This window comes from Miniopterus natalensis, chromosome 19 (genome assembly GCF_054644295.1).
Source record: "Miniopterus natalensis isolate mMinNat1 chromosome 19, mMinNat1.hap1, whole genome shotgun sequence".
Classification (NCBI taxonomy): Eukaryota; Metazoa; Chordata; class Mammalia; order Chiroptera; family Miniopteridae; genus Miniopterus; species Miniopterus natalensis.
In genome coordinates, this window is record NC_142099.1 from 16,025,200 (window position 1) to 16,051,865 (window position 26,666).

Sequence of the window (26,666 nt, forward strand, 5' to 3'; positions counted from 1 at the left end):
AAATTTAATTTTTAGGTATGTATGTTGTTTCAGAACTGGTGGGAAATTGAAAGTATTGTTACAATGTATCAGAAAGAACTAGCATGTCGGAGGATTTGGGGTTATGTGATTGTTGATTGGATCCCATCACGTTACGTTTCATTATTTCTCTCCCTTCATTTCTTCATCTTTCCCCTCATTGTGTCGTGTGTCAGCGTGGGAATTCACAAGCAGTACTCAAAGAGAGATAGTTTAATATTAAGGACATCACCCACATTAAGATTATGTGAGTATATATTCACTCCGAAAACACTTTTATTAGAAATGTAATTTTAAAAAAAGGGATGTAATCAATTCAATTTCTGGTCCATGTATTAAAAGTCTTTTCAGCTGAAAGAACTTGAGGTTTGACTTTAGAAGCTCCAGACTCTAGTTCTAGCCCACCCCCAGTTAGCCCTGTGCCTTCAGACAACTCACATGTCTGCTGTGACTCTGTTTCTCCAGCTGTAGGGAGGACCTGAGGTCTTATTGGTAATGGGTGTTCCTGGGGGTGTGAGTACCACGGTCTAGGTGGTGATTCCAGTTAAAGCAAAACGCACTCACTGCAACCACAGGAAGGGTAGGGAAGGGAAGGGAAGCTCCAGGAGCAGTTACCTGATAAAGGAGTTTCTGCATTTTTAACCATTCACTCTACTCATGCTAATTAAACATGACTGTGACTTCCTGTCTGGGAATACTTTTCTTCCAGATCTGCACATTAGTCATTCCTTGTCTCCTTCAAGCCTTCACTCAGTGGTCATCTTCTCACAAGTCTTTCCTTCTTCCCTGTTTAAAATTGTGCACACACACAGCACACTCACACCACACATACCCTGTCTCATTGCCCATTTCATGCTTTATTTTTCTCCATGACACTCAATGATTTCCCACTTTCCAAAAATTTCACTTATCTGTTTATTATTTATCTCCCCACTAGAAAGTAGGACTAAGGCAAAGATTTTATTTTGTTTTCTTCAATGCTGTATACTTACCACACAAAACAGAGCTTGTCACATATTCAGCCCTTAGTAACTTTCAATTCTTGATCATCCAGTAGCTGAGGGATCCTAGACTAGTTGTGAGTACATTGTTGAAGTGGGAATTAATGGGGACACTAGGAAAGTCAGAAGTGGTATTGGGTCCATGACCATGATTTTCAAGTGTTTTGCTTCAGATGAAAGCTTCTGTAAAGGCTTCATAGGAAAGAGTACAGCACAGACCTGGTCTGGCTGAAGCAGGTGGAAGGCACATGGCCCAGTCTGCTTTCCTCCTGCATCCTCAAGGTGGTTCCTGAAGAGGCACTGCACCGATGTTCTCAAATAGACCTCATCTCAAAAATCACTTGCGACGCTTGTTAAAAGTACAGATTCCTGGGCTCCTCCCCGGGGAAGGAGTGAGAATACAGTAGGACATTGGTGAAAGGGCAGAGGTTTGTATCAAGGAAGGAAACAGAAGATAACCATGGAGAGCAAGGACTTGAGAGGCTGAGTAGATGTAGGTTAGCAAAAGGGCAGTGGGGCCTACTGGTAAAGTAACTTTAATGGTGGTCAGTCACTTACACTTGTTTCCCACATGAGAAGAAAAAAGTTGGATCTTGGTTTGGTCTTCAAATCAGACATGTTTAAAAAGAGAAAAACAAAGCCATATTTAGGGGTTTGTGTTGTTGAATTTTATTATTGACAATGGCGCCAAAGAACCAACATACAACCACTTGAACTAAATAGACCATTAACAGAGTTTTAAACATTCAAACATATGATGGAGAGAACATTCCCCTGGTCAAAGATCTTAGAAGATACATAACTCACTCATTCATTAAACATTGGTACACAAACAAAATCTAGAAAAAAAATATTCATAGCCCTTCTTTTCTCATATTAAATATTCATTTCTTTTTCTATCAGCACAACATAATCAAATTAAGTTAAATTGTGCAACCTTCCAGACACATTGGCAGGTCCCATGGTATACCCATTCTTTTGTGAAAAATTCCCATATATTCTATAACTTCTCCCCCATTAATCCTTATAATTGTTTGCATTCATTGCAATCTAACTTTCCTCTGAGAATCTCATGTCCTCAAAACTATCTCAAATAGAGGGTGTTCTTGTTCCCATTACCCTGGCTGCTCTTGGATGCCTCTCAGCATCAAAATATCCAAAATGGGATTCATGGTCTCCATGAATCCATGATCCATCTCCATTGATTTTCCCAATGTCAGTGAGCATCACCTCCATGTCCACTCCCCCAAGTCCCCTTTGGTTTTACTCCTAAGTAGTTTTCAAATATACATGCTGTTTTTCTTCTCTATAACCACCTTAGCCCGAGCTGCCATTGGCCTCTTCCTTGGCTTGTATCAAGTCAAGCTTCCTACCTGCTCTGCTGTGTCCTTGTGGCCATGCTCTCAGTTCTTGGAAGTCTGCTGTAGGTGTAGCTCCATCAGTCACTTTTTGATGTTCCCACTGCCATCATCCCATTTTATCACCTTTCTCATCTGGGGCGACTGAAGCAGCCAGCACTTGTCCTTCAAGTTTTTAGTCTCTGCCTTCTTCTATCCACTCTGTATTCTAATACCAGCTTAATCTATGTAAAGCAAACATGTTCCCCAACTGCCCAGTTGCTTGCTGAATTGAATCCAGACTTCTCAGTTTAACATTCTTTGCACCAGAGCTACCCTCTCCTCGTACTTTGGTTGACCCAAATCCTGCCCAACCTTCAAGACTCTTGAATCTCTTCCTGACTCCCTTCAGCCTGGTGAAGCCTCTTAGTCCTGTAAACTCACACAGACGAGACTTTTCCCTATTACCAGAGAGAACAGACCTCGTTGAAGGCAGAGATCGTACAGTCTTTTTCTCACCAGACACACCTTACCCTGTCCCTTGCATATGGTAATCACTCAGTACATTTAATGAATCTCAGTACATTTCATTTGAATAGCTTGTTAGATTCTGAGGCTTAGAGGAGAGCTAAATTACTTGATTCATTTTAGTATTCCGGAGCTCCATCATAATCAGATGGAAACCACCCTGCATATGGAAGCGTAGCTGCACTCTATTTGTTTTATTTCAAAATGAGCCAGGTCCTTTTACCACCAGAGAGGAAGAAAGGGGATTAAGCTGAAATTAATGTTTTGATGAAGATGAGGCAGATGGTAAATTGACCCGAGGGAAGCAAAAAAAAAAAAAGAAAAATCAACTTGCCACATGTGAGCAACAGAGAATCTTCATGATTGATGTTCAGTGCCTTGGAAACTCTCTCCAGGGCAAACTGCATTTTCACTGCTTACTCACATACATTTGAGGCATAGATTAATTTCAAAACCAGAACTTAAAGCTATAAGGAACCTCAGACCAGACATCAGCTTAGTTTGTGGTTTTCAAACTCTTCTCTCTCCTTTTTTGTTTTTAAGCATTAGGACCCTTTATTCAATCAAAATCTCCCATGAAATCCCATTATATGGAATAAATAAAGATGGAGTTGTTTTGGTTAACGCAGGGCGGGGGCCCAGGATCCAGCCTTCTGGCCTCAGGGCTCTCCAGCTCCCATGGTGGCCCCTGAAGAACATCCGGAGAAACCCTACAATGCTGGTGAGCGAAGCTGGAAAACCAAGGCCCCACTTCTCATTTCTCACACGAGGAAACAGGTTCAGAGAGGTTCCATGACGAGCCCAGAGTTACCGTGTAGACCGGGGTAGAGCCAGGACAAGGACTTGGGTTTCTTACCGTCCGACCCAGCACTGCTCTGTTACTCCACGACACTTTCTTTGGTGGCGCATACCTCCTTCTGGCCACCTCATTGTAGTCTTCATTTTTTCCTGTGGCAGCATATACAAGCAAAAAGACCTTCTGAACTTCTTGGAGCTTCTACTCTAAACTCTTTAATGAGCAACCATTATGAAATGGCCATATTACCACATTTTCATATAAAGATGCATTCACAAGTTGGTAGCATGTTCACAGGCAATTCAAGGAACTCGGTCTCATCCCCACATCCGGGGATAATAAAGGTCAATATAGGTAAAGGGCTAAGAATTCTTTTTTGAGGCCAGAATAGAAAGATAGGATTAAAAAGAAGGGAGATATATAGGACTTTTTAAATAGGAGAACCAAAGGGCACCTAGAAAAAGCTGTATTAATTCCACCTTTCCCCCAAATGAAAAGCACTACATTTAAAAAAAAATACTGCTTCACTGTGGTAAGAGCACTTAACATGAGTTCTACCCTCGGAACAAAATTTTAAGTGCACAGTACAGTCCTGTCATCTACATTCACTGTGTCGTACAGCAGAGCCCTAGGGCTGACTCATCTTACGTAACTGAAACTTTCTGCTCATTGACGAGCAGTTTCCATTCCCCCCACCCCTAGCCCCGGCGACCACCATTCTACTCTTTGATTCGATGAGTTTGTCCGTTTTACATACATCATGTAAGTGGAGCCAACAATCCAACTTCTGGTATTTGTCCAAAAGAATTGAGGTCAGGACCTCAAGGAGATGTTACCACCTCCATGTTCATCGGTGCACTTTTCACAGTAGTCAAGATGTGGAAACCACCTAAATGTCCACCAGCTGATGAACAGATAAAGAAGATGTGGTATATACATACAATGGAATATTAGCCTTAAAAAAGAAGGAAATCCTGAAATATGAAAAAACCTGGGTGAAATTTGAAGTATCTCATACCCATGGGACTTTTATAGTTTGAGGGTTTTTTTGGTCAAATATCTAAAGTTGTGTTTTTTTTAAGCTCCAATTTTACCAAAAATCATTATGTTAACTGTACTTGGGGACTTTGAGTTCTAGGCCACCTATAATTTCTTTTGGGGGAGGGAGGTTAGAAACCAGTTCTTCTAAAATTTATTCAAAAATCCAATTTTTAATGCCGCCGTTGATCCCAAACTGAATTCTCAGATGCCTTTCACTCTTTCTATGCTCTTTTCTGTTCAGTTGCTCTGCCCATGGATTTTTATAATAGCCTTGTGATGTTTATCACTTTGTAATTTTTATATTAGATTTAAATATTTGAAGGGCATATTCCTTCTGATTACATTTGCTGTTGTTTTTTTCCTTTTTTTGGAATTTTCCTGGTGACTCTCACCTGTTTATCCCACCAAGTGAAACTTAGAATCATTTTATTTCAAGTTACTTCTCATAAAATTACATTGAAAAATTTCCCTGATATTATATTATTGTTGTTTTATTTTAGGTGAATTTACAACTTTAAATATTGGGACTTCTATTCAAGATCTGTTTCTCATTTTATTCCAGCTTTGACCCTCAGCATAATTTTATAAATTTATTCATACAGGCACTACACATTTCCTATTAGGCTTATTCCCAGGTATTTTCTAGTGAATTTTCTACATTCATTTGATGACTAATTAGGAGTACAATCTGACAGGTTGGATCTGCAGTGTGAATATAAATTTTAAAAAATTTTCCATCTATAGTTGTCACCAAAGACCTCTCCTTTCCCCATTTTTTCTAGTGGGCCCCACTTTTCCCAAGCAGCACAGACCATACCTAAGCATCCTGAAACAACAGGTCGTTTTGGAATGACATCTGTCACCTCTATGCAATTTCCATGAAAAGCTTTTATTTGATTAAGATTTTGCTATAAATTATTCCAAGAGTTAGATTTTCATCATTTTTCTGTCTTACCTAAAGAAGAAACATAACTGGGACATCCATGAATTTACAGACCCACTGGGGTTAATAAGTAAACACTGTAAATTCAGTCCAACAATGATTATGCCTAATTTCCATTCATCCAGCAAACAATTACCGAGACCTATTATGTCCGAAGTTCTAGAAATAGAAACATTTCTCTACTGTCCATTGACTCATTGTCTAGTAGGAGAAGCAGAGATGAAACAAAGAATTGAAATACATGCTCTGAAACAATTAAATCTGACAGAGGAAAAGCTCATAATCCAATGGAAATTAAATACCTAATGAGTGTGTGTGTGTGTGTGTGTGTGTGCGCACGCACGCACGTGTCTGCATCAGCAGCACTTATTTATAATGAATAACACACTTGGACAGAAATATGCCCAACTAAGGCAGTTTTCTGTCAAGTATTATGCTAACTCTTTCCCCACTCTACATACAAAAATGTCAGTAACGGTCATATTAGGCCTACCCTGTCTGTAAGCTCTAACTCGAGCATTAGAGTTACTAATAAAAGATTTGGGGAGAATGATTGAGTTCCTGCTACGGTATAAGACTATACCCTTTTTTATTACGTACGCATATTATGGTAAAACAGAGCAGCGATTTTCAACCTTTGTCACATCATGGCACATAAACTAATTACTAAAATTCTGCAGCACACCAAAAAATATATTTTTTTGCCAGCTGGATAAAAAAAAATCAGTATAATTTTATTCCTTCACACCGGAGGGCTACTGTTGTGTTGGCTGTTGTCATTTCTTTATTTGACAGTCTAAGGGGAGAGAGGTGAGAGCCCCCGACTAAGCAGCCAGGTATTGCTTGTTTTAAAAATTCTTGTGGCGCACCAGTTGAAAATTGCTGAAATGGAGTACAATAAAATGCACACACTCACGCGTGCAAGGTGGGGTTCTTAGCCAACCTCCAGGTTCTGCTCACTAGGAAACTGGTGGCGAGAAAGTTCTTTCGCTGTCCAGGCCGTGCCGATTCTTCTGTGTGTGCCACGTGCTCTCACCCTGTGCTGCCCTGTGCTAGGACGTCATATTCCTACAGGTTCAGTGTTTCCACACGCAGAAAACTCTTCCCCTTTGCTTTTGCGTTTGTTCGAACCTCCGTCTCCAGGGTTACTAGAGTTTTGCTTTGTTCTTTAATTCCTTCTCCAGGGGGGTGGAGACTGTGAGGCTGATTAACCTCTCACCCTGGTGATGGCTCTGTCCTGTTGGGATGGTTCTTGGGTGGCCTGTTTTGAACACACTGTGTATGCTGAGCTTTGCTCCGTGTCAGAATGAACCAGATTTTTAAATTTTGTGGTGACAAAGGTCTTGATCAGGATATAAACTAAAAAAATTACCTTCTCTGCATTGGGCAAAACCATGTGTGTGATAACAGGCCTAGGAAATTCCATTACATGACAGGCCTCTCCTCCTCACCGCAGCAGGAGCTCAGGGCAGCACTGTGTAACCCAGCTGATGTTTGAGGAGCCATTAGAGCCATGACCTCCCCCCTCCTCCCCACAATATGGGCACATTTACCAAGTTTGCATATTGACTCAGGGAATTGAATGGGAACCCCTGTGCTCTGTGGACTCCAGGAGAGGACCCTTTGTTTAACCACTGTCACCCCCACTGTCATATAGAACACATGCCATTTGAAAAGTGGGACAAAGAATGGTACTAATAGACTTGTAACAAAGTTAGAATGTTCTTTTCAGTGAATGTTATTTTTTTACATGCAGTTTCTTTTTAAAATTTTTTTATTACAGCTTGAGGGTTCATTGCCCCATGGGAACATCTCCTTGAATCATCTGTAGCCCTCCTCTATTTCCTGATTCTCTCTCTCTTTTAAATGTTTTTATTGATTTTAGAGAGAGAGGAAGGGAGAGGGAGAGAGAAACATCGATCCACTGCCTCCTGCACACCCCCTACTGGGGATCAAGCCCACAATCCGGGCGTGTGCCCTGACTAGGAATTGAACCAGTGACCTCCTGGTGCATGGGATGATGCTGAACCAATGGAGCCACACCAACCAGGGCCTGATTCCCTCCTTAACCTGCCTCAACTCAGCCCACATAGGCTCTGTTCCCACCCTCCAAAACAGTGCTTCCCATGGTTATCAGTTACCTGCATTCTGACACAAGTAATGGTTACTTTTCTACCCACAAGTCTAAACTCCAGACTTGGATATCCAACTACCTTCTGGACGTACACATGTGAGGGTCTAATTGGCATCTCACATTTAACATTTCAGGACAGAGCTTCACCTACATGTCCCATAGTCTTCTTAATGTTAGTAACAGGCACTATCATTAAGTTCAAAACATAACAGTGCACCTCAGATTCCTCTGGCTTTCTCCCCCTCGCCCTCCAACCCAGTTCCCCTGCCCTGACTGTCACCCTCATACCCCAGTTTTCTTCCTCTCTCCTAACTTCTCGTCACGCCCCATTGCTAAGTTTCTTTTCATTCTCTCCTTTTTCTAATCATCCCCCCAAAGGGATAGATTTCAGTTCACATTTTTAAAATGTTTATAGTCCCTTAAATCTTAAATATAAGTAAATCAACATAAAATATAATTTCTTATAAGGGGAACTTATAATTGAGGCCTACTCTAATACCAATAATCAGGGTCGTAGTGAGGAACAGATGGGTTGCAAAAATGACTTATAAACTCTTACACACTAAAAAGAGTGGTTCTAATTTTTTTATTTATTAAGTTGATGTTACCAGCACTACTGAAAATGAATTTAACATATCATCCACTCAGTTATATCCAATAGTTACGTAGCATGAGTGTTGTACAAGGCTGGGTGCCATAAATATTCAGAAAAATTAGAGTTCCTTAAGGAACTCACTGCCAAGGAAGGGAGGCAGACGTATAAGAAATTAAGTATGATAGTGAAAGAAGTGCAATGACAAAGGTGTGTACAAGTGGAGGCCCCCAAGAGGGGCGATTGGCTGGAATGGAGAGAGCGAGTCCATCACGCAGCTGCTCAAGCTGGAAACACAGGCGCTTTCCTTCACTCCTCTCTTCCCCTAACCCCTCCCTCCATCCAGTTTGATTTCAAAGTCTGCTGATTGGACTCCAAGGATTGTCAGACTTTCTCCTTAAGAGACAGGTAGTAAATATTTTGGGCTCTGCAAACCACATGCAATTTCTGTCACCTCTCTCTCTCTCTCTTTTCCTCTTATAACTATTTAAAATGGTAAACACCATTCTTTGCCATTAGGGCCATACGAACATACATAAATTAAGGCTAGAATTAGCCTGTGTGACTGTAGTTTGCCAACCACTGCTATCCTCTAAACCTCCTCCCAGGCCCGCCCAATCACTTGCCCCCCTCATCTCCCATCCCAGTTGGAATAACCACCGCCTCTGTCCTATACCACTGCATTAGTCTTTTTGTTTGTTTGTTTCCTGCTCCCACTCTTGGCCCTCCCTAATTCACACTCCACAGAGTGGCCAAGTGATAAATCATACATATCACTTCCCACGTCAAGGAAGGCTTCCCTGATGAACCTATACAAACAGTCTTGCAATGGTTCTCTTGTATGTAAAGAACTGAGGTTCAGGGTATGGTAGAAGTGGGAGGTGATAAAAGGGTGGTACCCCTGGGAAAGCATTATAGTTCTCCACTCTAGTTTTATTTTAAATATGTGCGATTACTTGTCAACACAGGCTGTTAAAATAAGGGATCTGAGGTTTGTCATGTCATATCATCATCCAGGTGTTCATCACTGAAATATAATTATTCTGAATAATGAAACAGAGATTGATTAAATTTAATTGTACATAACCCAGTATTTAAGCTTAGCACAGGTGAGGAAAGGAGGGGGTTGGGGGGAGGAGGGGGCAGGGAAGAAGGAGTAGCATACACACTGTATCTAAAGCGGGGTAAAATAGGCTATTTATATGTATGCTGCTTATCTGTCTAGGCTGCTCTGGTTCTCTATGGGTCTGGCCCTGTCTGTGTTACACATATTCTGTGTCATTAGTGAGGTCTAGGGGTATAAAATCTCCATTCCCCCCGCTTCCTTGGTATCGCTTTCCGCCAGGTCCCTGACGATGTCGTAGGAGCCTTGGCCCGGCGCTCTCGCATCCTATCTGCTGCGCCCGCTCTCCGGGCTAAGGGCCCAGCCCCACCGTGCCCTTCCCCAGGTATTCCTAATCCTCCCACATCTCTCTTTTTGAGCCACACAGGCCAGCATTTTACCAGCCTAGCTTCTTAAAGGAAGCAGATAATTTGCAGCAAAAATTAAACATAGGTCCAATTACACACGTCGGTATGAATTAGACACATGCTGTTGAGATATTTTCAAGAGTTCCTCTTTTAAATAGTACCTTCTTGTTTTTCAAAAGATGGAAATGCTTTTGCATCTATTGCCTCTTTGTTCCCATACAGTTAAGTTTGTTTTCATTTTTGGGTTTAGGGTTGGGTTTGGGTATTATTATCCCTTCTTTCCATATGGTGAACTGAACTGCTGCACAAAGCAGGAAAACAGCCGCCGCCAGGCCCCTGTGTGTGCCACAGCCATGGCCGGGCCCCCCAGGTTCCCAGGGCCCAACCGTGTTTTTTCCCTGGTCTTGCTGAGGGCAGTCAGAAATTGAAGCAATTTCTAAGCTCTGCTCCAAATTATTTATAATAAGTCAAGGTCATTTGTTCGTACCTATTTTACTACGTCAACCCTTTTAAGAGAATTCCAAATACACTTTCCCTGAACCAGTGTTTCTCAAACTTGGGTATGTGCAAAACCCTGTAAAAGAATAGACTCCTTATCATTTATGAGCATAGGCAGACTACTTTTATTCACGATGGTACATAAATATGTACAAGCAGATAATTGTTTTATTTTAATTATCTGCAAATAAACACCTTATGCTTGTTGATCTGTATCCAAAAAACCAAAGCCAAGTCAAATTCAAACAAAACTATTTTACCAAAAATTTCAACTGATCAACATGTTAATTATGTTTAAAAGACATAATTAGCTCGTCAGTGGGGATGTACTCTGGCCTCCAGGCCTGGGATCTTCGGCGATGGGCATGCCTGGGCTACCCTGTGCTATGTGACCCGTCACCCTCCTGCCACTGTTTTCCTGTTGGAGTTAAGCCTCCATCCACCAGGCACTGTAATGTCATTGGAGGAAAGTACACAACAGATGTGCTGATGTCTGTCTCTGCTTTTTCTCATCAGTGTGCTGCAAACAAAGTACTACTGCCCCGGAAATGCAAACGTGGGCGCTGAAGTCAAATGCCAGTGTTCACTTATGAAACGGTGACCATTCAGAAAAGCCCATACACTAACTTTATTCAATACCAACACGAATTTTCTTTTTCATTCTCACAAGACCTCGCAGACTCCTGGGGTCAGGGGACTCTAGTGGGAGAAACACAACCCTAAACATAGTCCTTAATGACTTGGAGAAGCAGCCAGTGTTTTCCAGCCCAACCTTGGAGTAGCCAGCTACCCACTGGGATGATTTAAGGGCAACCCAGCAGTGTCACCCCTACCAGGCTGCAAAAACACTCGAGTAACCTGGTCCTTTCAGGTGGAAGGTTGAAGTCCCGATTTAAATGCAGATATTGTCTGGGGAAAATAATTAATGAAGTCTGTTTTCTGGCTGACATTAATTTATTATAAATGCAACTGTGCATGAAACAAAGCCCAGCATAATGAAACATAGCATTAGTGAGTTTGATAGCGTATATCAGCATAGATTCCGTGTCTGCTAGTCTCAGGGATCTACAGGGTTAAACACAGCCCCATTCTTGGTATACAAAGCCCAGTTGGCCCTACAGGACAAGTGGAGTGGGAGGGGGAGCTCTCTTGGTTTGTAGCAGAGGGAGAAACTTACAAACTCTAGGCAACAGCAAAAGCAGCCCACCCAGGCCATCTGGTTTGGAGCCAGCAAGACGCGAAGCTGCCTGAATGGCAGAGGTTTGGAGAAAGAAAACAAAGCTTCCCTACTTTTTAGTTTCCCAGCCAGTGTTGAGACTCTTGCTTATTTTTTTTAAGTATAAGAATGTATCTGTAATTATTGTGGATGATTCTTTAATTAGGGAACTTTCTTTTTTCATTCGTTTCAGAACTTGCATCTCCCCCAGGTACTTTTCTTGATCTGTTCTGAACAATCCCTTGCGGGGTGCAGGGAGAGGGATTCTGATCCCTCTTGGCCACACCCCTTACCCCCGCGGGTCTGGATTTCTTACAAACCTTTGAATAAGGACACGTAGTTGAAAGTTGCAGAGATTGTGTCACGCTCATCACCCTCCTGGCTTGATAGTCTTCGTGTTTCATTCATGTTTATCTGCTGAGCATGCAATGAATCTTCCCCCCCCCCCCCATATAGTTCTCTAGCTTACAGGTGTAAAGTTTACTGTTGAAAATATGTTGAAGAGAAACCCCTCACTGTGTTTATAGGTGGGAAGGGGATGGGCAAAAAGGTTTCCCCCAGGGAAAAGTAAACAAACATTTATCAGGAGTCCCTGAATTCACAGCCCTCTGCGGGATCCCAGGTGAGCCCCACACCTCCTAAGAGGCATCACCTCCTTACAGAGAGAAGATCAGGCTTAGAGAAGTCAGGCACCTTCCCTGGGCTTGCACAGCTGGTGTCAGAGCTCGTACGTGAACCCCTGTGTCTTTACTCCCAACCCTGTGTCCTTCCCCTCGCAGCGGTCCTCATTTCTTAGAGATGGGGACAGGGCCACCTGAGCACGCAGTGAAAGTAGAGAGCATGGGGAAGCCTAGCCTCCTTCCCAGTTATGAATAAGTAGGCCCCTTCACGCTCCCTTTCTCTGCCTGCCCTCCACCCTCTCCTGTCTCCTTCCTCATGGCCCTTTCCCCAGAGAGCAGTGGGCAGCCAGGAGCCGTGATTAGGATCGATGGAGAGCTACTGAGGTTCTTTCCCCCTGGTCCAAAGCCCTGTTTTCTTGTGGACCCATGTTTGAGCCGATTGTGGTGCTCAGACCACCAGCTGTGCTCAGAGCAATCCAGCCCGAAGTCATCTGAAGTCCGGGGCTGCTTCTCAGGGGCGCATGGGCCGGGCCCCTTTTCCCCTGCTCCAGCTCCAGGCTGCACGCCCTGGGTCACAGGGAGGAGGGCTCTCCCCAGAGCACAAGGGGCACTCGACTCAGCTCTCCTTTGCAAGCAGACCGTTTCCCTCCCAGAAGCAACCGCACTGAATTGTGGGAATATCAGCAGAGGCCGGGGTGGGGGAGGGAAATAGCTTAACCTTCAACACAAAGAACTTCAGAAAAGCGCACTCATTTGGTAAAATGCTTAGCCCTGTTGCTTTTCTCCCCAGTGCTGCCTCTTTTTGAGTGTTTCTTCGCTGAAATGATAGAGTGAGAGGGGAAAATTCAGCTTTGATTTCTGTTTGTAGCTCGGTGACAAATGATGGGGGTAAAACTCAAACCATCCATCTACTGAGTTCTGGGAATTGTCAGAGGGTTTTATTTGTACAAGCCTTCCTGACCCTCATTTTCTCAGATAAGTAAAAATTAAGCTGCATTTGTAAACAAAGTACTTTTTAGTGTTGAGTTTTTTTTTGTGTTTTTTTTTACAAATGTATGAAATATTTAGCCAAAATAACACTTTTATTTAATGTAAGTCTACCCAGAGGGCTGTGCATACAGACCTTTGTGTGATGAGTTTGCACTTGGAAGCCGTTGCAAAGTAGGCATAAGTTCCAAGTCCCTTTGTAATGTCACGTGCAGCCACGGAGGCCAGAGTGGAGAGATGTTACTCCCAGGAATCCACGTCGTATCTCACACCTTTTCAAGGACAGCAGTCCCTGATCCAAACTTGAAAGTTCCTCATTTTAAAAAATACAAGTTGTGTTGCCTTGGCACACAGAAAGAAATGAAGTGAGACCATCGAGCACTTGAAAGATGCTAATTTTAAAGTGCTTGCAGTATGTGTTGCCACGCTGAGTACATTTTTTCCTTTCTAGTAACTGGAAAAGTATGAAACACAAGCTTAGTCCCCGTACTTAGCTAAGTAGCAGAGAAAACTTAACCCACAAAGCACACTGCTGTTACAGAGCTGGCTGTAGTTTATGCACGTGTATGCCACAGGGAATCCGTCCTCCTGTTGTATTAACATCTGTGGTTGTCTTATGTGCTTGCTTTCAGTGCTGCTCAAAGGCCATCCTTCTCACCTACCCCTTGAATGGTCGATGTAACATTTCTGATGAATGTTATTTTTTATGTACATAATTTTTTCCTGGTTAAAGACTCTTTCCTCGAGGGAAAAGTTTGGAAACTCATAACTGCATAACTGTAGTTCACATACTCATAGTTCTTGGGGGAGTTTATTTTTTAATTTTAATTTTTAAATTTAAATATTTATAAATTTTTAAAGATTTCTTTAAAATTGATTTTAGAGGGAGAGGACGGGAGAGAGGGAGAGAGAGAGAAACATCAATGTGAGAGGGATACATTGATTGGCTGCCTCCTGCACACCCCCTACTGGGGACTGAGCCTAAAGCCCGGGCATGTGCCCTGACCTGGAATCAAACCAGCAACCTTTCGGTGCATGGGATGACATTCAGCCGACTGGGTCACACTGGCCAGGGCTTAGAATTTTTAACTAAAATTTTTTTCAGTATTTTAAAATGAAGTATTGCTCAGAAATTAAGGGGGATAAATTCCTGAAAGAACCATTGGAGGGCACAGTGCAGAACTAGCTGAGTTTCCAGGAGTGGGCTCCAGACGGAATTTCAGGCCGAGAGGCTGCGTGGTGAGGAAGCTGCCCCATAGTGTAGCCTCTGGATCCAGGGCCACACCTCCTATGCCTTGATCCAGGCCAACGAAACAGTCGCTCCTGAGTATCACCCGCTTCTGAATCAGAGTCTGGTGTGAGTACATCAGATTGGCTGATGCCATATCTCATCTGGAGCCCTCACTACACGAGGAAGATCAGGAAGGGAAAGAGAGCTTTGAATTGAAACCGAACATTACGAGGAGGTTGCAGTGGGTGCTGAGATAGCCCAGCCTCAGAGTCCCCTTCAGTTCATAGCTGTGATACATCCTGTGCCATTCACTACTTGGAAGCTCCGTGTGACCGTGAGGCTTCCAGAATATAGGACCTCCCTCTAAGGGGATTCGGTAACAAGGCGGCTTTTTGGTTGAAATGCTAGAATACCAGGTGCCTTCTCTGCAGAGAACAGAGAAGAGGCAGAAAAAGCCATCTGATTGCTGGAATTCTGGGACAGGGCAGGAAAGGGGCTTGAGAGACATTTCAGCAGGAAGACATTCACCGAGTTCTCTTGTTTTTGTACCATTTTTGCTGCCCACCCTGACTGGTAGGTATCTCTGGGTCCAAAAGTTCTTCACCTATTTTTTCTCCAGGGAAAGAGCCTTTACATTGATTCTTTAGTACCTATATCACTATCAGCCTTGCACATCACTGGTCTTGTGTGTACAAATACTCATGAATGTGTAAAATTATTAAAGTACTTTTTTTTTAGTCAGGGGAGAGGAGTCCACACTTCTAGGATATGAGATGGACCTAAAACATAGGTCAGTATATCCTAAGTCCAAAAAATATGTGGTACTGCCCAAGAATGCCATGAGAATGGAGGAGGGAGCCCTCCAGGGGGCTCTCGTGGCCAAGAAGGCTTCCTGGAGGAGGTGGAAATTGAACTGGACGCTGAAGAGAGGGAGGGAGCCAGGATGAGATCAGGATCTCTAATTGGGTATTGGCAGGCGTGACTGTCTTTCCCTTACCCAATGGAGATAGGGCAGTGTGTTCTCTATTTAAGGATCTGTGCGAGTGCAGAAGGGGCGGCCATGAAGCTACTGGTGTGTAGACCATGGCGTTTTCTTGGACCTACTGGAATAGCCCATTAGAGTTTCCTCGGTGCCCAACAGCAAAATCTAGAGAAGTCCCGTTTACTAGCAGCCTGCTGGCTCCCAGATGCTGTTTACTACTCAAAGTGTAATTCTGATTAAAGCAGGGAATTAGAGCCCAAATAAGAAGATGGGGAGTTTATATTATGAGTTTCATACTTGTACATCTCTATAACTATAACTTCTTAACAGCAATAAACAACAGATTTTAGTTTTCAACAGCATGTGGAACTAGTATTCTGGTATTCTCAATATTTTTATAGCCTCTCTTTTTACTTTGATATTTTGATTATTTTGTAAGTCAGTCATCATCTCTGAGTTCCTAAATTAGGCAAAGCAGAATGCCAGCCCATGAGGGGACTCAGTCTTACGTTCACGTCACACGTGTTCGTTGAATGTCAGCTTTGCCACCGAAACTAAGAAGGAAACAGTTGCTTTCCTCCCAGGGTTGGTGGTTTGGTGGGAGTCAGGACATGGAGGGTAGCAGGGGAGCAAGATTCACAAATGATGAACAATAACAACAAAGGTACAAATGGTGATTTGCTCTCTCCGTTGGGAGTTTACCTTGTAGTTGGAAAGGCAGAGCATCCAGACACTTAGGTGAAACATCTGGACACTTAGGAAGCAAAAGGCAAGTACAAAGTGACAAACCAAGCACACAGTGCTGTCGGGGATCAGACTGGAGGGCAGGGATGCTGGATATAGCAGCAGAGGCCTGAGTGGGTGCCTGGCCACGGCAGGCACTGAATACTGGGGTACGTTTTCGGTGGGCCCGTCAAAGTGCCCAAATCAGGCAGGCAGGGCATGGCAGAGGGGCAGGGGTGCTTTGAATTGGAAGGATTTCCTAAATCGTATCCATGGTCTGAGAGACCTGTTTGCTCAGTTAGAAGTCACCAGGAGCTACATGGTGTATAAGCACCTTATACAGTGTGTGTGTGTTTGTTTGTGTTTTTGCATAGAATTTTTATTTGATTCTCAAATATATGTGACTATCAAGTATCTTTCTCAACAATTAGCTTTAGTTATTGGACATTCCCAAATCAACAAATATTTCTAATATATGTAAATTTCAATGACTGAAACCACGCTAGGCATAATAATATATAGAAATGAGGAGGGACTCGTGGTCTCATCCTTGAAGTTTCTGTTGCCTTATTAGTGCGAAAAGGCACGCACGGATAAAGAATTTCCAGTTCTTAGCATATGCAGGAGCTACTCCTCCACGCACCTAACCCTCTCCTCATACCCACTGTATCTCCTTCCAGCAACCAAGCTGCACGGATGGTGCTCAGCCAGCTGCAGGCCATCATTGGGCACTTGCGGGCCGGACATCTGTCCCTCATCGATCCTTTTGTTTCCTTTCAAGGTCTATGAACACATACTGCGGCCATCCCATGATTCCCACCTTCCTTCACCTGGTTCCCCTGCGTCTTATCACTCACAGTTCCCCGACTTCCACCGCAGACCACACTCTTTCACGCAGTAGGAGTGTCCTTTTTTGGGCCTATCCTTTGTCTCCTCTTTCTTCTAATTCTTGCCAAGTTACTGCAAGGAATATCCCCTCTCATGTCCCTCTCTCTTTGAGCAAAGAAGCCCCGTCCCCCTGGATGCCTCCTATATAAGTGGTGCTGGCAGCCGTCTCCTGTTGAGGAAAGCAGAGGCACTACATTTAAAAGTGAGGAAAAGAATGATGTTGACTCAGTGACAGCAGCGTCCAAAGCTTTTGAAAACATGCAGAATTTCCTATCTGAGTCGCTATTAAAAAGTTATTTCTCACTATATGGAGGGTCCTCAAAAATGTAAAACTAGAACTACCGTAGGGTCCAGCGATTCCACTTCTGGGGGTACAGTGCCCCCTTATCTGTGGCTCTACTCTCTGTTACCTGAGGTCAGTTGTGGTCCGAATATATTAAATGGAAAATTCCAGAAGTAACCAGTTCCTCGGTTTTAAATTGCACGCTGTTCTGAGCAGTGTGCATCTGCCTCCGTCCCCCCTGGACGTGAATCATCCCTCGTCCAGCGTCTCCACCCTGAGCGCGCTCCCCGCCCGTTAGTCCCCGAGTAGCCGTCTTGCGGTAAGATTGACCGTCCCGGTATCACTGGGCTCGTGTTCAGGTCACCCTTATGGGGATGCCTGACGTTGGTCACAAGGCCCACGTCATTCACCTCGCCGCACCATGTTGGCATTTCAGCGTCTCGCGTCACCACGGTAAGAAGGGTGAGTACAGGACAATAAGGCATTTTGCCAAAGAGGCTGCGTTCACGGAGCTTCTATTACAGTATGTTGCTATAACTGTCCTGTTGCATTCTTGTTGTTAACCTCCTTCTGTGCCTAAATTTATACACTGAGCTTTATCATAGGCATGGTATAGAAAAAACATAGTATGTATAGGGTTCGGCATCATCTGTGGTCTCAGGTGTCCACTGGGGGCCTTACGCCCCGTGGATTAGGGGAACTACTGTATATCCATAGGTGATGAAAACACTACCTGGAAAAGATGTCCACACTCCCACGTGCACAGCAGCACTGTTTACAATGGCTAATACGCGGGAGCAGCCTAAATGTTCACTGATGGATGAACAGAAAAGAAGGTGTGATACTGGTGTGTGTGTGTGTGTGTGTGTACACACACACACACACACACACACACAGAGCTTTTGTTATTCAGCCATAAAGACCATTTACAATAACGTGGACAGACCTTGAATGTATTATGCTAAGTGGAATAAGTCAGACAGAGAAAGACAAATACTGTATGATCTCACTTATATGCGGGATCTTAAAAGCGAAACTAAGCTCAGTAGAGAAAGATATCAGACTTGTGGTTACCAGAGGCAGGGGGTGGGAGGAAGCTGGTCCAGAGGGTACAGACTTCCAGTTACACAATAAATAAATCCTGGTGATGTAACGTACAGCATGATGACTGTAGCTCACTGCTGTGTGACACCCAGGAAAGTTGTTAAGAGAGTAACTCCTGAGTTCTCATCACAAGGAGAAGATGTTTTTTTCCTTTTTTCTTTTATTCTTTCTAGTCTTTTTATTGTATCTGTATGAGAAGATGGATGCTCGCTGAACCTTTTGTGATAACCATTTCACAATATGTGTAAATCAAACTATCATGCTGCACCCTTGGACTTAGACAATGATGTATACCAATTATTTTTCAATGAAACTGAAAAAAAAATAATCTTAAAAAATCTTTCTCTGGGATTTTACAAGTGCTTTCTCCAAAATGTGTATTCAAGATAAAATATTTAAAATATCAAATTTTATGTCTTATATATTTATAAAGATTGCAAGGGCTTCTCTACTTTTTAAAGTTCCTTTGCTAACGCATCCTACTTGAACACTACAATCAACCGAACATTCCGAGATCCAAATGAACCACCTTTACACAAAATCTTTAATGTGATGCATTTATAAGGTGAAGGCATCTTGTAAGGTATGAGATGGGGGTGGTGACAGAGAGACAGGCAGTTACAAACTTGGGAAAACTTTTTGCACAGAAGGTAGAACTTGAGGTAGATGCTAAATAATAGACTGACGTGGCTGAAGTTAAAAGGGTATTTCAAGTTGGGACAGACTGTTGGCAAAGGTGCATTTGGTTGAAATGGAGACTTATATGAAGACTAAAGGAAATGTTGACACATCGGTATCGGACCGAATTACAGGTGTTCCCCAATGTCGTACTAAGGAGTCTTGTGGATTTTCTTCCATAAATAATGGAGAGTCACGAAAGTTTTGAAGGACTCTAATGAGTTTGTGAGAGTAGTTGTAGAAATGGCCCTTCCTGGTGACGTGAGAGGAATTTGAAAGCAAATAGACCATTTATAATCAGATGTGTATGAGATGCCGGGGACCTAGAGTCATGTCGTGGGAACGTCAAACGAGGCGGCTGGGACACATGCTTCAGACGCAGTGCCGTAGCCTTGATGGAATAAAGGAGGCGAGGGAAGACAGTCGGTCAGGAAGGACAGTGAGGTTTCAGATGGGGCGACGGGGAGAACAGAAAACACGCCAGGTGGCAGAAGCGGGGGTCGAAGAGGAGAGCTGTTTGCATGGATGGGGGAAAGGAAAGCGCCGTGAAGTGCATGGGGCTCGAGCCCAGGGGCTGCGCACTGCCATTTAAAATGACCTAGCGGCCCCGTTCAAAACAGCAACAGTCAACAGGTGGGTTATGTTTAGTGATACTTTACCCCAATATATTAAAAATACCATTTCGACATCCAACCAGTATAAAAGTATTAATGAGATGGTTTATGTTGTTTTTCTCATACCAAGCCTTTGAAGCCTGGCGTGGATTTAACGTGGAGAGCAGATCCCGGCCTAGCTCCATTTCGAGTGCTCAGCAGTCCCCTGTGGCTGGTGGCTGCCATACTGGACACTGAGCTATGGGACAGTTTAATAAAACTGATTTGTGCAGCAAATGTCTCAAATGGGCTGGTGCTGAGACTCACTCTATTGGAAATTATAATTCTGCTTATCCTTTCTCACTTCTGTTCCTTGGACTTATTTTAGCTTTTTCGGATTCCAAGTGTTCTTTTAGCCAAACATCATTCTTTCCCCAAAGCACCAAGGATTTTAGAAACATTTACGACATACCGTGTCGTTGCTCTCTCATTTAATACTCCATTTGACTAACAACTTTAATTAAACAAATCAGCCTGGGTCTCTTCTTCTCTTCCTTTGTTAGCCTTAAAACTCTCGTTTATGAAATAATTCGGCAATACGTCTTCAGAACCCCCAGATAAATGACATTTAGTACTTTGGAAATGAAACTACATTTTCATGTTCCCCTGTCTGCCTGTGTGTGCGTTTTCTCCAGCGTTGAATATTTGACATCAGCTTGCTGGAGTTTGGGTTGTTACTATATGCTAAAGAATGAAGTTCAAAGGGAGCCTCCTTCTATAGAAAACACGCCAAGGACATCGTGTTCCATCTTTACAATGAAATGCAGATTTCCATTAAAAGGAAAATCCATCATTTCAAAAGGTTGACTAGGATGCGTTAAAAAAAACCCAGCTGCTTAAGTTTAGGGCATTGAAAAACGTCTAAAAAAATTTCCCCGGGTCTCAAGCATTTTCATTTAATTATGTATTGAATAGTTTTCATTCAGTCTACACTCTTGCCTTGATCTTGTTTCAAGTCAGATTCTACTAGGATACTGCACTTACTTAAATGATGGATTTTGCTGTTTAGAATATCCTTGTGTTTGCTAATATATTATTAATTTTTTTGCACAAGAAATATTGGACTCTCCTCATGGTGCTTTCCTTTTTCATGTTTATTCCTAGGCTTCCTTCACTCCCATTTAGTTTCTTTTATGATTTTCTTTTTTAATGTTCTTCGAAGACTTTGTCTGCCGGGACAGCCATTCTGTCCCCCAGCCAGCTTCCTTCAGCTTCCCCGCTCAGCTGGTTGTCTCCGCCTCGCTATCAGAACGTGCTCTGCCCAGCTGCCCCCTGACCGATTCGGGAGTAGGAAGCGGCAGGGAGCGCGTTACTCCCCGATAACTCTGTGGTGCGCAGGAGCAGCCTCCACGCGCTGGCCTCGGGCACAGATGAGTTCTGCTCCCCACTGCCCGGCCCGGCCACAAACCCTCAAGGACATGCTGTAGGGGCTCCAGGAACAATAACAAAAAAGGCTTATGTCAGACCTGTCTCTACAGCGCATGTATTCCCCACAGGAAATACATCAATAATTGTGCATTAAAAGCCTTGGCTAAGTCTCCGTGCTCCCCTCCTCTGGAGGCTAGTCCTGCTTTTTCTCAGGACCAGCACCAGAGACAGAGGCTGGGACCATACAGAGGACGACTGTTGATCCAGGACAGGGCTCAGATGCCCCAGGAATACATCATGACTAGGTTTCCTCGGCTGAGTGTTTGGCTCTCCTGTCATACTGGCTGTTCAGCATTTGTACATACGATAACATCGCTCCTGGGCCAGTCCCTGAAAGCAAATGTTTCTAATAATTCTTTGCTGTTCAGTATGTTTGGCGTCATTTGCAGATGTCCCCTCTCTAATGTCCAGTTTCTTCCTAAAGAATTGTTCATTTTGAAAAGGAATCTGTTCTAGTTAATATCAGTCCACTTCTAATTTTGTTGTTGTTATTGTTGTTTCTCAAAGAGCTCAACAATTGAATGGCATCATTTTCTTTCTCCAGACCCCCATTTGTTCTAGACCTAAGTGAAGGAAGCATGGCTGTGCTCGAGCGTAGTTTATGGGGGCATTTCATTCTGGGGTCCTCATGCTTCCAGGCCCTGCCAGCGCTGGCTATCAAAACTGCTTAGACTGCAAATAAAATCTGAAATGAAATCCATCTGGCATTTCTCATTGAATTAGGACCAGAACATTTCTGTTAAATATTAACAGATGGCTAAATTCTTAATATCAAACTAACATTTGAAAACATCTAAGGGGACCCACATGAGGAAGAAAGGATAGAAGCCCATGTGTTTTCTCCATCGCTGAGCCCTTCCTTCCTCTAGACTTCCCTCCCCTTGTTCCTCCGACCATGTGTTGAGAATCATCGGAGATGCCTAACTTCTGTTCTTTGGTACCTGGTATCAAAATAGTGTGCGGTGGCCCGGCCAGGCGTGGTTCAGCGGTTGAACATCTACCTAGGATCCAGGAGATCACAGTTTGATTCCCGGTCAGGGCACATGCCCAGGTTGCAGGCTCAATCCCCAGTCCGGGGTGTGCAGGAGGCAGCTGATCAATGACAACGCTCTCATCCTTGATGTTTCTCTCTCTCTCTCTCTCTCTCTCTCTCCCCCCCTCCCTTCCTCTCTCTGAAATCAATAAAGTTTTTTTTTTTTTAAATAGTGTGCGATAGTAACAAAATATTGTAATCACATGTTGGCCAGCTCAGGTGAAGTGTCACCATTGACATGTTTCAAGATCTTTTATTAAAGTGCGCTCTCTCTCTCTCTCTCTCTCTCTCTCAATAGGAAAAAGAAAAGAAGTATATGCTTCCCTTGGACAACCTGAAAGTTCGAGATGTGGAAAAGAGCTTTATGTCCAGCAAGCACATCTTTGCAATCTTTAACACAGAACAAAGGTAAGAAAATGGAGCGACTTCTGTCTTCAGATTTTTCCCCCTTGAATTTCCACACCACCCAGAGATCACATTTGCAGTAGTTCCTCTGGCACCACCTGGAGATTTGTTAACTCAACATTTGCCCTCACTTATCCTGCATTCTTAGATTCCACCATAGGCTATGAATTCAGAAGGTTAAAAGCTAGAGTAAGAAGGATCTTTAGGTATTAACTAGTTTATTCCCCGTGTTGCCAGGAGGCACCCTCACGATGTTGCTTCCATCCTTAAACTACATTTCATTACTTTAAAGTCTTCCTTGCCCTGAATTTATTGTTCACATACTAACGAATTACTCGGCTCTGATTTTAATGGTATCTGTTTGGCATGACTGAATATTACTTAAGATCTTCTCATGTGTATTATGACTAAATTCTTGCATCAGTGAGTAGAATTACCAGTTAACACGGATACAAATATATCGTACTTGACAGTTTTTCCAAACACCATCCAGGCTCATTGTCTGTTTTTTGTAACAACTGCCTATGAGGTTAAAAGATAGAGTAGTGTGGTTACCATTTTATAAATTAGAAAATGTAGCTCAGAGAGGTTAACTGCCTTTCTTAAGGTCACAGAATTAGTACCTGGGAGATCTCAAACCTGAATCTTTCTTTTCCAGTTGTCGCTCCCTCCCTTCCTCCCTTTCTCCCTTTTTCTTTCTTCTTTCTTTTCTGCCACTCACCTACAGTAGCACAACTTACTTTGGGGCTGATTATCCCGACGACCATGGTTGTTCACTGAAACTAAGCGGTAAAAAATATACAAATGGAGAGGTAACAGAGGACAGGGACAGAGAGGGTGAAAGGGCTGTTACTACTAGGCAAGGAGAACATAGATCTTTTCCAAATGGAAATGCTATAGGAAAAAGCTAATTAATTTCTCCGAGCCAGTTATTAAGAGAAGGAGTCCTTAGGTGGTGGCGCCTAATTTTAACAGATCTTTCCAGGCCTTTGGTCTTTATTTAGCAATGAATGAGGTTCCTTGACTAGGTTCAGTGACTGGCCCAGGGTCAGTCACACAGTGAATCAAAATAGCAAACGGAGCCTTCTTCCTACATTCCCCGTCAGTTGCTCAGAGTGACTCATACGAATATACTTAGGAAAACCACAAGAGCAAGGCATTTAACGAATCAAGGGGCCAGCAAATTAAACACAACTCTCCTATCAAATCCGGAGACGGGATTTTTTTAAAATAAAAAACCACTTAGTATTATTTGAGAAAAACAAAACAAAACAAAACAGTAGTAATGAAAAGGTTTCCGGGGCAGAGCAGTAGCATGTCCTTGTGCTGGGACCAAGCTCCGAGCAGCGGGGAAGTGGCGGCCCCGCAGGAATCATCGGCGCGGCGCTCAGCCTCCTTGCCCGGCTGCCGGATGGGAAGTGTGACTACCACACAGGAGGTCAAGCTACAGCTGAGTCCTTGGTCAGCTTGGGAAGTTCAGGTTCTAAAAGGGCTTGGGCCCTGGTCTGTGCTTCCCAGTGGTCAGAGCATCAGCCCACACACCGTAGGGTCTCGGGTTCGATTCCGGGTCAAGGGCATGTAACCGGGTTGCAGGTTCGATCCCCAGCCCTGGTCAGGGTGCTCGGGGGAGGCAAACCAATCGATGTGACTCTCTCACATTGATGTTTCTCTCTCTCTCTCTCTCCCCTTCTACTCTCTCTAAAAAATCAGTGGAAAAAATATCCTCAGGTGAGGGTTAACAAAACAAACAGAACAAGTACTGGTAATATACCTGTCTCAAAATAAAAGGGCTTGGTACAAAATAAAAAATCAGCATCTTTTTAGATGAAATACAACTGTGGGTTTTAAAGAGAACAAAAGATACCAAAATAAGAAAACTCTAAGCTTCTAAAAATGTAGGTATTCTGTAATGCTAGTTCTTAGCAGAGACGGAACTCTTCTGCTACGTCTCAGAGACCTCAGTGAGTACAAGGATATCCCATCCACAGGCACATTCACCAAGGCCTCTTTCTCCGAAACTGTGATTACTTTTCAATTAATTTTGTACTGGTTAGGACCTCTAGTACAATGTCAAATACAATGGGGCATTCTTGTCTCGTTTTTATTTTAAGGAAAATTATTTCACAATTCTATTGTTAGGTACTTTCTGATAGGAACCTCATATCAGGTAGAGGAGATCCCTTGTGTTTCCAGATGCTAAATTGTTTCTCTTTTAATCATGATGGGGGGTGAATTTTATCAAGTGTTTTTCCTACCTCTACAGACAAGATTGGACGATTTTCTTCTTCAATCTGTTCATGTGGCGACATATATCAATAGACTTCTAATGTTAAACCATCCTTGATCTCCTGGGGTGAAACCTAGTTAAATCATGCTGTGGCTTAAGTTTGCTAGAATTTTATTTAGATTTTTACATTTACGGTCATAAGTGTGATTGGCCCGTCAATGTACTTTCCCTTCCTGGTTTTCATATCAAGGTTCTGTTAGCTTCATTACTGAAGTGGGAATAAGAACTCTTGTTCTTTGGAACACTTTGTATAAAATAAAGATTAACTGGTAATTGTTGTTTGGTAGAACTCATCAGGTCGTGATGGGCAGCTTTGTTAAGTAGACTTTTAACTAGTGATTTAGTGTACTTAATAATTATAGATTTGTTTAGGCTTTCTACTTTTTTCATGAGTAAATTTGGACAAATTATGTTTTTTCATAGGAAATTGTCCATTCTGTTCATTTTGAAATACATATATTAGTGCCAAGTATTTCTTAATGTTCTGTTTTTTCAAATCTCTGCCTTATCAGAAATTTGGCCCCTTTTTATTTCTAACAGTAAGCCTTATCTTTTTTAACATGATCACTGTTGCCAAAATTTTATCTTTTTATAAAAGCACCTGATTTTGACTTTTTTGAACCTCTATTGTGTATTTGTTTTTCCTGTTTCAATAACTTCTGCTCTTGTCTTCATTATTTCCTTCCCTGTATTTTCTTTGTGTTTACTTTGTAGGGTTTTTTTTTTTTTTTTTTTGATAACTTAATTTAGATGGATAGCTCATTGATTTTTATCCTTTATTTTTCGTTTATATGCATATAAACCTATAAAATTCCATCTCAGTAATCTTTAGATATTTACCACAAATTTTTAAATATAATGTTTTTATTATTAAGTCCTGTTTCCTTCAATCTTCTGTTTCCACAATCTTCATTATGATTTCTCCCTTCTGTTGTTTAGATGTGTGTTTGACATTGTATAGCGCATGGAATTTTATTGTTTTGTTTTTGATTTCTAACTTAATTGCACTATGGCCAGAGAATGCAGTCTAGCACATAGTCCTTTTCATAAATATTCCATGTATGCCCGAGAATAGCGTGCTGGTTTGGGAGGGAAGGGTTCTGTAAGAGTCTGTTAGGTTGTGCTTGCTAATTGTATTACTCAGTTTCTATAGTTATGACCTTTTTTCACCTCGATTAATTCAAACGCTCAACAAGTATATATTTGGCAGCTGTTATGTGCCAGGCACTTCTCTATGTTCTTAAAATACATCTATGAATAAAACAGACAACAAAGATGATACATTTTAGGTTGATACCTTTTAGATTACGTTCTAGACAGGGATGTTGGCAGGGAGACAGACAGGGAGGCAGACGAACACCATAAAGAATCTTACTTTATCAGAGGGGTGTGAAAAATCTCACTTTATGATTGTGGACTTGATTATTTCTAGTAAGTCTGTCAATTTTTGCTCTATGTATTTTGAGGTCAATCTGTTATTAGACTCTTACAAGTTTAGAATTGTATCTTCCTGGTGACATTAAAAAAAAAAATTGTGTGGCAGCTGCCTTTATTCCTAACAATGATCTTGACCTTAAAATTGATTTTGTCTGATCATAATATAGTTACACTACCTTTCTTTTGGTTAATATTTGCTCGATTTATTGTTTTATACTTCCTTTGGCCACCAGCCTTTCTGTATTTTCATTGTGTTTTTCCTATAGCACGTCGCTACATTTGTTTCTTTTCTTCTAACTTGAGGTCTTTTTCTTTTAACTGGTGAGTTTGGCCCATTTATATTTATTACTATC

At 42.5% G+C, this 26,666-nt stretch overlaps 1 protein-coding gene across 2 annotated transcripts in view; it reads left to right on the forward strand.

Annotated features, from left to right (window-relative positions):
- DNM3 (dynamin 3) overlaps positions 1-26,666 on the forward strand; it is a 348,064-nt gene that overhangs the window by 220,727 nt on the left and 100,671 nt on the right. For both annotated transcript variants that reach the window (XM_016221402.2, XM_087827594.1), the window contains exon 15: positions 22,483-22,592. In XM_016221402.2, the coding sequence (XP_016076888.1) occupies positions 22,483-22,592 (110 nt within the window). The remainder of the gene's footprint in view (positions 1-22,482; positions 22,593-26,666) is intronic.